Genomic DNA, 12,009 nt, shown 5'->3' with positions numbered 1-12,009 from the left:
CGACTGTCACTGAGACATTCACGGCAACTAATCTGACGCAACTTTGGGGTTTGTACTTCGTGAGTGCTGCCCGGCTGATCCAGGAGGGAGGAGGAGGAGAGCCTTCTGGCCTTCTGTCTGTCCTGCTCTTCAGCTCTTCGCAACCTTTAGGCTCCAGCCCTGGACCTCTCCCTGGCAAAAGGTGAGGATAACTCGAGCGGTGGGATCTCCTCCCACGGCTGTGCCTGGTGGGGAAGCACTTTTGAGGAGCTCTAGAGGGTTAAAACCACGTTTCCGAAACCAGCCTAGGGGAAAAGTCACATGCACAAGGGAGATTTTGCAAGTTGGTGCTTGCAGCTTGGGGGAACGAGAGGCAGCGCCAGGGTGGGGGGGTGCGAGCTGCTTGCCCGGGGTGAGCGGCGCCGGGTTAGTCTGTGATCCCTGGGAGACGCAGGGAAGAGAGAGACCTTCTCCACGCAGGTTGGAGCTGTGGGACCGGAGACCTCCTCTCTCAGCTGTGGGACAGCACAGCGCACTGGGCAGAGCGGGACAAAGGACAGTGAGGACAAGAAGAGAGTGAGGAGGAGGAGGGAGCTGAGCTGGCTCCCCAGGACCAGGAGGTGAGCTGGACCAGGTAAGCCTCTGCCAGCCCCTCTGGAAACGAAGCAGAAGGACTTGCTGAACGTTTCTCCGCTGTTTAGCGAGGGCTTGGAGATGCCCTAAAAAGAAGGTCCGTAGCCTGAAGGAGGGAAAGTCACCAGAGAGACGTTGGCATTGCATAAAGAACAAGAAGAGATGTAGAGGAGTGCAGGAGACGAGGGGATGGCCCTGGCGTTAGCACAGCAGGAGGCAGAGGGAGGTTTGGGGGGGACTGGTGTCTAAAAAAAGTCAGTCGTTTTGCAGTGCGAAGCCAAACAAGTCTATGCTGCACAAAGAGGTAAAAGCAAAGGTGCTTTTGCCGAGGAGCCGGTCCCGGCTGGCGAAGGCTGTTTCCTTCCCGCAGCCCCGGGATGCGCTGGGGAAGGCTGAGCTGCCCTCACCCTGCGGCACCATTCCCAGTCGCTTCCTGGGGACCGTCCTCCGGGAACGTAAAATCCTGGACATCTAACCCAGGGAGCTTTGGTTCATCTCTACCTTAATGTGACAGCAGAAACGACAGGGTGGTAGGTTTTAATTAGGTTTTCCTTTTGTTCCATCTAGTTTTTCACTCTCTGCTTTGCTGCCGGTTTGTGCGTGTGTTTCTGTCTGGTTTTTCATTTTCCCTTCTGTTTGACGCTAACCTGTTTGAAGGCAAAAGAGGGGGGAAAAAGGAGTGAGAAAATTCACTGTCTGAATCCGTGTTTCGGTGCTGGGAGCCGTGCTGTGTAACGCGTGTCTGCCCGTGCTCTGCAAGGAACTGCTGCTGGAGAGCCGTCCTCGGCGCACGGCAGCATCGCTCCTCGTGCGTGCCGGTGAAGAGCGGGTGCTGTGCTCATCCTGGGTGCGCACACACACACTGCACACCTCCTGTGCAACACGTGCCATGGCTTAATTCCTTTAAGTGTGAGTTTCCAGCCCTCTGCAGTTTGTTTTCTGCCGTCAGAAGGACCTTTTGTGTTGTTTCTCTTGCCTTAATTTCCTTTCCCGCTGTCCTTCAACCAGTGACTCCCCTGCCTTTGTGCAAGGGAGGGTAACTGCGGCAACAACCATCAGTCAGAAATCAGCAATCCTTTTCGGGAGGAGAGCGGATGAGCTCCCTGAGGGACCCTCACACCAAGAGACAGCAACAGGCTCCTGGTGCAAAAATAAGAGAGACCAGAGGTTAAAAAGTAAATGATAGTTTTGGAGAGCCAGCGCGGCTGCAGCTGAGCCGCGGCAGTGGAAGATCATGGAAAAGTAAACTTTGGAGTCTTCCGAGCATTTGCTTTAAAATCCACTTGCAGGTCCTGGCAGCGGGTTGGTGATCTGCGTCAGCAGCGTTTGCCTGGAAAACCTGTGGGCACGGTGCCTGCTGCGGGGATGTCGTGATTTAGGCCAAATCGGCTGCTGGGGACCTGGGGGACCCCAGATGGGAGCAACAGGTGCTCCTCTCTACCCCTCTTTGAAGAGAGGGGCAGAGGAGGAAAAAGAGACTTGCGAGTTTAGAAGGAACTAAACTACTTTACTGAAATATTAAGAATAAAATAAAAAAAGAAATATTGAAATCTAGACAAAACCGTTTCGAGCTCCCGAGAGGACAATCACGACACCGGCTGGCACTGGGGCAGTCCCAGGCTGGACCCAGTGACGGACGGGAACTGGATTCCGGATCTGCATTCAGGATCGGGATCGCAGGCAGACGAACTGAGTCCTCCTCAGACGTCGGCCATTGCAGGAAGAGAGAGAGCTGACCCTTTGATCCCTCAGCCTTTATACTGAGCATGAGGCAGATGGGATGGAATACCCTCGTTGGTCAGTTTTGGGTCACCTGTCCTGTCCGCTCCTCCCTGCAGGTGGGACCCCACTATGCTTTTCCGCTTCCGACCCTCCAACGGGGCAAACAACAAAGTTGGTTGGCCTTGGGTGTTACAGCAGTAAGTAGAAGCAGGAGCCTCTCTGCATGCCATGCCTGGGCATCAGCTCTAAACAGAGGTCTGATCACCCTGAGAGAGTGAACATTGTCTGCACAATGTGCTGTTAATTTGAGTTGTTAGAGAGGCCCAGCTAAGAAGCCAAGTTACTGACCACAAGTGGTTCCGTTTTACCTCAAACCAGGACAGGGGATGTGCCCCGTCGCCTCCCAGCAGTGCCACGGCACAGCGGAGAGAAGGGGAAGCAGAGACCCCCAAAGGCTTCGCTGCTGCTGGGGGAGGGCTCCTGCCTCCCGCTGCCGTCAGTGGGTGCGTTTTTCTTCCTTACCTGCGCCGCTTCCTTTGCATGGTGGGGAATTACCCACCGCGGCAGTGAGCGGGGCCCGTCGCTTCCAGGGAGGGGTGATGAAAAGCACCCGCTGAAAGCAGTGGCAAAAAGCCTACTGGCTTCACAAGTAGAAAACCTGCCTATTCCTTGACTAATTTTTTTTTTTTTTTAAATATGAATATTTAAGGATGTCGGGATAATTTAAGGAATATTTAAGGGTAACTTTCCCACCTATTAACAACAGCAAAAGGTAATTGCAGCAAAAGGGGAGCCTGTGCATGCTGAGCTCGTGGCTGGCCAACACTTTCCTGGTGATAACATCCATGGGGTGCGGGGTCTGAAGAGCAGAGTACGCCCGAGTCGTCTGGGCTGTTACCATTTATTTGCCATCTCTGCAAGATCTGGGCTTTTCTTTTCCTCTTTTCAGGGCTAGAAAATGTCTCCTTGCTGGCGGAGAGCAGGATCTCGAGGAAGTTGTCAGTGGGAGTGTGAGTGAGGATTTCACAATCTGCTCGCCAAGGAGGAGCGCACGCCTTGGGGCTGAATCGTGTCTCTTAGCAGGGAGAGATAAGGCAGATATACAAAGTGCTGAATTTCTGAAAGCGCGACAGAGAGTCCCTCAAGGAGAAGCACCTTCAGCATGGCCCATAAAACCCAAACTGGTGGAATTGAGAAAAACGGGTCACTTTCCTCCATCCTCTACTGTAAGAGCGATCTAAAGGAAGGAGCCCTGCAGTGGGTGAAAGGTAAGTGAGAGACTTGATGATAAGGAGAAAGGCGGTTTTGAGTACAATGCCCTTAAAATAACAGAAGCCGGGTTTTCAAAGATGCCCACTAACAGCATCTCATATGCAAAAGTAACTAAACATTATGGATGTTTCAGCATTTTGGGGAGGGGACAGAGACACTTTGACTTTCTTGGAAAGCCTGATGTGTAGGAATGAATGGACATCCACCTATTGAAAGCCAGGACCCTGGAAGTCCTCTTCTCTTGGCCTTCAGAAGTCAAGAAATCTTTGGGAAACTTGACATGTGCTTTCCAAGTGACTCCCTTCCCCGGGAACAATTTGCTCCCTCTCTGCAGCTCTACTTCCAAAAGCACCTGAGGTGCTGTGCAGAGACAGAAGGCAGTGCCATGGATGGCTGTTCTCACCGAGACCTCCCCGCGCCATTCAGCAGGGCACCCTTTTACCTTGCTGAGTTCATGGCACCTCCTTAGAGCTCAGATTTTGCAGGGGCGAAGCAGCTCTTGTCGCTCCAGCAGAGGTCAAGGAGCTGAGCCCCTCTGCAAATCTCGGGAATCTCAGCCCGGCACCCAACTTTGTGCTGAGCAACTTGACCAAAGCCATGGAGAACAGGAGAGCCGAGCCCAAGGCTGAGGTCATTTGTCTTTGTTCTTGCTTTATACTCACCGCCTCCACTGCTCTGTGTCAGGAGGAGATAAACCTCAGCAAACAAACAGGACGTTGTTATCCTGGAGATTTCAGATGCATCTCCTCTTCCCTTCTTGACTCGATGCAGTCACGCCCTGTTGTAACGTAATTGCCTCGTTTCACTTGGCATCTCCTGTTCCTGAGCAGGGAAGAGATGATGAGGATGGAGGACATAAGTGGGAGAGAAGGGAAGGGTGAGTGCACGCTGTGTTTCAGCCAGCACAGCAGTTTGGGAGAGCACTAAGTGGCATCTCGGTGGAAGCAGCCCCAGGGGATGCCTGGCTGACCCCAGGTCTGCAAAGGGGAAGGAAAGCTGGGTGAAACATCTCTGTGAAACAGGATCTCATCTGAACAAGGCACTTCCTTAGACCTGATCTCTTCCTCTTGACACAGCACAGCTTATGTAAACTCTAGCTGAGTGCCAGATGGGATGCCTGGAGATCACGGCTCTCCTGTGCCACTCCAAGGCTGCTCTGCTTCAGCTCCGAGCTGCCTGCTCCTCAAATCTAGGACAGGATGTCTTCACACTTCCTAGGCTCCTGACTGCCACTTGGGTCTCTGGATTACATCTCTCATCTTAGCCCAAGCTGAAACATGGAAAGCTGAGAGCCTTGAGCAAAGCCATGCTGCCCAGGAGCACTGCTAGAGTGGGGACCTCTGTGCTGGAGGACCTACAGGGCTCATGGTCCAGTGCAGCCGTGTGACATCCCAGACAATATGATTGTTGGAAAACACTTTAATTTGATTGCTCAAGCTTTTTCTTGTGGTGGGTGGGGTGGGTAGGCAATGGGGGATCTCTCTAAGAGGTAGACAGCCTTAGCAACACCGAGCAGCTTGAGACCATTGTCCTTTCAGTTAGGGGTCAGTGAGGCAAGACATTATCCTGCTGAAGATCAGAGCATCATGTTATCTCTGACTGCTCAGTCCTAGAATGTGTTTGGGGTTTCCTTGGTTTTTCTGTAGGCTGTTTCCTTACAGGGGACGTCAGGCTGCTTCCAAAGCTCCTTGTGATGTTCTTAGAATTGTCCAAGGGGCAACTCTGGATCCATTTTAAACACATCAGGGTGGTCTGTGTTCCTCAGCCTTCCCTTTGCCATGTGCTCCTTAGCTGCTTGGGGAAAAACCCAAGCCAGAGTTGTGCTCATAACTCCTTTGGGCTCTTGCAGAACCCCTCAATGGCCAGGTGCTCATGGTGCTCAGCATGGACAACAACTGCTCGGCCACCTCCTTTGACATGGAGCTTTGTGCAGAGAAACTGAAGTCTCTTGGGGTTGAGGTAAGCTTCTCCTGTGTTATCTCCCCTGGTGACTCTGTAGGAGTGAAGGCTTGCTGGATTAGCATCATTTGCATTTGCATCCACATCACAGACAGTTTTGGGTTTGTTTTTTTTTTTTTTGGTTTGAGTGGCTCGTTTCAGCTCAGCTTCAGTCTATTCCCCATGGACTGCAAGTTGACTGTAATGATCTTGGCTTAAACCTCCATGAAGAAACCCATTCAGCATAAGTTCTAGTGAGTGGCTTGAAAGTCACTTTGATGGGATGGAGCATCCCTGGGACAATCTGTCTTGTCTTATCCTTTGTCATAAAAAGATGATTTTCTCTTGTGGCTTTCCCTGCACTTTCCAGGGAGATATTACTCACTGCAAATGAGGCAAGAACATGTGGTTTTGGTCTGTGACAGCTGTATGGATGAGATTGGAGGTGCGCTCTGCAGGAGGGTGCTCTGGGACACAGCTCTGGCCCCATGATGACTGCCCAAGCTGGTTCTGATGGGACTAGGAGCCCGAAAATGGAGGGTGGTCCCAGTTTGCTGTTTGCTCCCCGAGCAGGTGGCAGCAGATCAGTGGAGAAGGTTAATCCAGGATGCTGTCTTGAAGCCTGAAGTGAGACGGTACATGTTCTACAACTCCAGGGCGTTCCAGATAGCCATCGCCGTGGTAAGGATGGCGGGGTCTCTCCCAGGCTTGGTGTAGACAGGCACTTGCTGAGATGCATCAAGACCCACAACTGGGGTTTCTGTGCCCAGAGAGGGACAGAGGTTTGGGTGGGGAAGAGACACTGGTTTTCACATATCCTAGTGGGCTTAAGGCTCCTTTGGAAATCCCAGTTCACAGACTGGAGGGCAAGGCACCTTCACCAGCCCCTTGCTGGAAGGCATATTTTTGAACTTGATTTAAAAAACCTGTAGATATTCTGGTCCTGATGTTAATTAAGACCAATGAACCAGTCAATTTGGGTTACTGAGTTGCCTGTCTAGTCTTGTTTGGCTGCTTCTGGTGAGAGAAGCTCCTCCAGAGACCCCCACCAATACCATCTACTGTAAGGCTGATACTTTGCAGCGTGCTGAGGCTGTGATAAAACCTGACTCCTTCATTTTAGTTGCATTTATTTTTTTGGATAGCCATTTATACATCTCTGTTCCTTCTTCCACTAATATTGTAGGAACTGGTGCTCAGTGCTTTGAGGGTTTTGGTACCTGTTTAGTGCAAATGAGTTATATTATTGCAAGATGATGCTGTGAGATGTTGTGCTGTACATGTACATTATATTTGCTTTTAGGCAACCTCCTGCCCAACTGCACACTATCTGAAGTAAAGTCCAAGTGAACTCAGTTTTGCCTGTCTTTATGCAAAGGCCAAGTCTGTCAGTCCTTAAAATAGTCCTTGAGCCCAGTGTCAGTGTCCAACCTTTGAGCGTTATTGTAATTGAGTAGTCTCTGCAGCACCTTGAGTGCTTTGACATAGGAGCTTTCTAAATACAGGGACTATTAGAAGCATTATCAATATGCCTCAGTGAGCGCATTTCTTATCTAAATGGAAGAACTCGGTTCAAATCCTTCCTAGGTATGAATCATCATTAGTAATTCACTCCCTGTCTTTCATGACCAGTAATTTTTTATAATAAACTAGGGCTTACTCCATCCTTCTAGTCCTTTCTTTCCCCTTTTTATTATTGGAAAGAACTTCTGTCCTTTCTCACCCTCTCAAGATCTCATGTGACCTAATTTATGGTAAGGTATTACCCCCGGGAGAAGGGACAGGTAGCTTTCTTATTCCCTTGACTTTTCTCACTTTCACAGTTTTGTGAGTATCATCAGGCTCTCTGGCTTTTTATAGGTTTTCTACGTGTCTCTCTGGACAAACATTTACTCCACAGTCCAGCTGTGTTCCTTTGGACGCTACTGGGGGGCCAGTGTGCTGGTGACCCTGGCTGCCGTAGCAGTCACTGTCGTCGTGATACTGGTTATCGATCGTCGCCAGAGGAAGGTAAGAGGAGGCTGATTGTGTGGGGGCGCGCAACACGTGGGGAGCAGGACTCCCTCACACCAAAGCGCTGGGACCCAGCTCATCTCCTAGATGCATGTGAAGAACACAGTTATCCAGGGAAGAAGGGATATTTTTACAGCAGACTTGGAGATTGGGTTCAGGCAAGAGGTGTTTTACAGCCAAGTGAAGTGTCGTAATGCCTAAAAAGTAGGTGCTGAGCCCGGCAGGCTGGCTCAAAGCGCCTGCTGTCGCTGGAGAGAAAGCAACCCGTTGCAGAGAGCAGTTTGCGCTCCCACGGCTGGTGGGAAGCCACGGCGGGGGCCAGCAGAGCCGGCTCCTGCCCCGCTTCTGACCACGGTCCTTGCAGCCTCAGCTGTGCACAGCCGTTTATAGCATCGTTTACTTGTGGTGCTGTGGTGCCCTGAACCTTGCAACAGGTCCAGAATGAAAAAGGCAACTCCTAACCCATAGAAGTTCCAATAAAATTATACAACTGACATAGACTGGGCAGTAGAAGGAAACACGGAGGTGATGTTAGCGTGAGAGGCAACCAGCCTGCAGCATCCACTGGTTCGTTGTTGTCGGAATTTTGTTTTGGCCAAACTTTTGTTTGTAGGAATTGAAGGAGTATGGAAATTCCTAAGGAACAATCTGAAGAATAGTATTGGAAAGGCTCGATTCAAGATCGAGAGGGGTCCTTGCACTGATTTGAATGGATTTTGGAGCAAGCCTCTAACGACAGCTGTGCAGTGACTCTCCCAAAGGGAAACCCGGCAAATGTGCGGGTGTGCAGAGGGTCAGGGAAGGAGTCCTTCACGCAGGACTGCTGGGGAAGGAGGAGAGAACATGATCCTGGAAGTCGATTCCACTTCAGACATCTTGTCTATAAGAGAAATAATCCTCAGTGAGATTTCTGACTGTGCAGACACCCACAAGCGGTGGCTTGGCCGATACTGATGGCTGGTGACAATCCTGCCTGACTGCAGACTGCTCTTGTCACCGCTTTCCTTTCAGAGACGCGGTATTTGGGATTATCCAGCTGCAGATTGTAGCTGTAGGCTCGCCCAACTCTTGCTGTAAAGCGTGTTAATTTTTCCTGCATTCTTTAACAGATAAATATGAACACAGATGTGAGGCTGGCGGCTGTCAATGAAATCTTTATCAAACACGGTTTAATACTGGGGATTACAGATGCCTTGGATGGGCCGCACAACATCCTACAAGTATCCTTTCTGTAGGAAATCATTTATACCCCTCCTGGGAAGCTAATGACTTGGGAGTATTTATGGATGTTATGATCCATGAGGATTTCCAGTGGGTGGGATTTCTGAGGTTTCTAGGATTTTTCTTTTCTCCTGTTGGATGCCATGAGGGATTGGGTATTTTTTCTTCTCCTAAAAGTGGGGATTGAGATATACCCAAAGGAAATGTGAAATGATGAGTCTAAAATATTGAAATGGGATTAGTCCTTTGGGCAGGCAATCGTTCCTGAAAGTGTGTTATACTTACGTGACAGTGATGATTCTCATTGCTGTCACTCTGCTCATAATGTGCCTATGGCAAAAAAAAACCCAACCCAACACAGAGAAAACTGGAGTCCCCATCCCTGGGAGCTCCTGTTCTGCCTTGCAGAGACAAACTAAGCCAACAGCATCCAAGTGCCTCTGCTCTCCGGGTGTTTCATAGCCCTGGGCTCCCTCCTTCGGGCACGTGAGAGAACTTGATTTCCCAGGGCATGTGCCTGGCAGCCCGGTCCGTACCCGCCAAGCACTTCTGACCTTCATGGCCTTTTAAAAATGCGGGTTGAAGAAACCAGGTAGGGGGAGGCTCATTTGCGGCTCTTCAGAGATACCTTTTCTGGACTGGATGAAGATTTAGGGGAAAGAAGAGAGTTTTAAGACAGCGTGGAAGTGTAAAAGGAAGGTGAGAGAGATGATCTCTCAGATTTGCTGGTGGACCTCATTGTACCCCATATGTACAGAGAGGTATGAAATAGAAGTGGAGAGGGAGCCAAGGCTGAAGCACAGGGTCAGAGAAGGGGGCAGGGAACCACGCAGGAGGGCTGGGAGGGGTGAAGTCATGCAGAATGAGGAGGAAGCACTTAAGAACTTGAATGATGTGTTTGTTTGGACCAGCATAGTTTTGCACCTCAGTAAGTGAGGACTAATCCAAGGAACCTTCACCTCTACCTATGTGTCCCAGAACTGCCTGAGAGCAGAAAACAACCCAAGGATTTACTATTTCTTGGTCTGCTCCAATGTCATATCTGTTTTAACCCTCTAGTTTTTATGCTGTTTCTGAATCACCTTGATGATGGTAGCTTTGGCTGCCTTCTGTGGGGCTGCTGCCCTCAAAGCTGGCAGGAATCACATCCCCAAGACGTTGCTCTTGGTAGACTCTTTGCAAACGGTGCCTTCGTCCTGAAGACAAGCACCAAGTACAGTAAATTTTGTAAAAAAATATATGGAATGAAACCCTAGAAAAAAGGAAAGAAAGCAGGAAGGAGTTTAGGGGACTTAAGCCAAGGTGACCCGCCAGTTTATTTTGATGTGAGGCCACTGAGATGAGTGATTGGCAACAGCCCTGGGTTATCCCAGTTTTCACCCCCCCGGGGTGCAGGAGGTGTGCAAGCAGGACTGGCTGCCCGCTGGGGCAATGTCCACCTTCCCTGTCACCCCTCTTCTCTTCCCCTTTACTTTGAGGTTTTGCCTTAGCCCAGACCCTCTTGGCTTAAAATTAGCCCTGCGATGTGTTGTTTGGTTCCCATGTCCTGAGCATCCCGTGGGCACCACCTGCCTTTGCACCGCTTCCTGCAAGGTCCGTACCACGATCCGCATAGAGATGGAGGGCGAAGCGTGGAAAGACCCCTTCCTTAACCCTGCCTGTGCCAGCTGTGGTTTGTGCGCTTCAGCCCGGAGCGCTGCCACCAGTCCTTGTCAGCCCACATCACGGACCTGCAGAGGACACGGCAGGTAAGTGACGGTGGGAGCAGCCCGAGCTCCCGCGGTGACATGTGCAGGTCCACCCCTATGCCCCGGCTTCGGTGGGATGGAGGTGGGCAAGGAGAACCAAGCGTTTGAGTGTCCTCCTGGGCATCCCCTGCTGCGAACTAGGAGCTGGACAGACTGGGAGGTGGGTAAACTGACCAGTCCAGTAGGAATTTGTTTCGGCCCTGTGGTACGTGTGTGTCTGGATAATTAACCATACAGCTTTAATAAAGGAAAGTCATCAAGAGTCAAGGACAAATTTGAAAATGTGTATCACAAGCTGAAACAGCTGAGACCTTGAGCTGTCCTCCTGAAATAATAGGGATAGCCTGAGGAATAAGTAAACGCCGAACTGGGTTAACTGTATAAAAATTTTGTCCTCTTGGCCTTCAGAAGATCTTTTTGCCTGTGTGGGTGTATAATATATAGTGCTCTCCTGCACTGAATCGCCCTGGCTGACCACGGCCGCAGGATGAGAGATGAAGTGGTACAAACCCTCCGAGAACCTCAAGGCTGCTCATCTCACTGGGTGACCCAACAGATGCAGATCAGGGGGTGGACAGTAACACACCGATTCACATATTGGCTGATATCTCTTATATAGTTTTTAAAGGCAAAAACTGTCTGTGCGAGGCTGTGACTGGGAGCAGCCGCCAGCGCAAGAGGCCGCTGATGGCAGCAGGGCTGTGGGGTGAAGACACCCACCTCCAAGGGCTGGCACAGCTCTTGGCCCGTGCTGTTTTTCACTCTTGGGATGATAACTCCCAGGAGGGAAAAAAGTTCAGGAGGAATTCATGCCCTTTAAAGGTTGTCCTCAGGACACAGCTGCTGCCTGCCTCTGGAGACGCCCCCCAAATCTCTTTGTCTTCCAGTCAGGCTTGCGGCACAGCCTGGACCAGCTCTGTGTGGTTATGGAGGCGGTGGTTCAGCCCGACCCCAGGACAGAGGAGGAGGCTTTGCGTGAAGAGTCCCCTCTTTTATCCAGTGGAGTGAACCTAAACAAAGAGCCTGTGACATGCAATGAGCTGCTCCGCCTCGTTCCTGAGGGCCCACCAGAGGTAATGAGAAAAATCCCTTCTCAAAGGACAGAGGTGCCAAATCACCTTCCCAGGCACCTTGACTCCAAAACTCATCCCACCAGCCTCCAACCATGGGGACACCTTCTTTTTCACCAGTAGGAACACCTGGAAGTCCACACACACCTTCTCCAGCCCTGACACTGCTGAGCAGTTGATGCTCACTGAGCAGCTAGTGCCTAATCCTTGAGGAATTCATGGATTGGGCTTTTCCTTGCTGGTTGCCGGGGGTCCCTGTTTGGAAGGCAACCTGTCCCAGGGTCCATGCAGGGACCCAGTGCCTGTGTCTGTCTGGGGATGAGCCATGGCCATGCCCAGTCTTTGTCTCCTCCATGGGCTGTGCCTTTAAAGACTTGTACCACACTGAGCAACAAATGTGTCCTCATTCCTGC

General features: G+C 50.8%; 1 protein-coding gene across 1 annotated transcript in view; it reads left to right on the top strand.

Moving 5' to 3' along the window:
* The first annotated feature begins 3,452 nt into the window (after positions 1-3,452).
* The window catches only part of LOC104289183 (chromosome unknown open reading frame, human C9orf91), a 9,308-nt gene continuing 751 nt past the window's right edge, over positions 3,453-12,009 (top strand). The window contains exons 1-7 of the mRNA XM_009888091.1: positions 3,453-3,602; positions 5,456-5,565; positions 6,118-6,225; positions 7,405-7,554; positions 8,667-8,777; positions 10,446-10,526; positions 11,414-11,599. Of these exons, the coding sequence (XP_009886393.1) occupies positions 3,497-3,602; positions 5,456-5,565; positions 6,118-6,225; positions 7,405-7,554; positions 8,667-8,777; positions 10,446-10,526; positions 11,414-11,599 (852 nt within the window). The 5' untranslated portion in view covers positions 3,453-3,496. The remainder of the gene's footprint in view (positions 3,603-5,455; positions 5,566-6,117; positions 6,226-7,404; positions 7,555-8,666; positions 8,778-10,445; positions 10,527-11,413; positions 11,600-12,009) is intronic.

Source organism: Charadrius vociferus, unplaced genomic scaffold, assembly GCF_000708025.1.
Source record: "Charadrius vociferus isolate BGI_N301 unplaced genomic scaffold, ASM70802v2 scaffold56, whole genome shotgun sequence".
NCBI classification, from domain to species: Eukaryota; Metazoa; Chordata; class Aves; order Charadriiformes; family Charadriidae; genus Charadrius; species Charadrius vociferus.
This window is presented reverse-complemented; position numbering and strand designations above follow the sequence as displayed.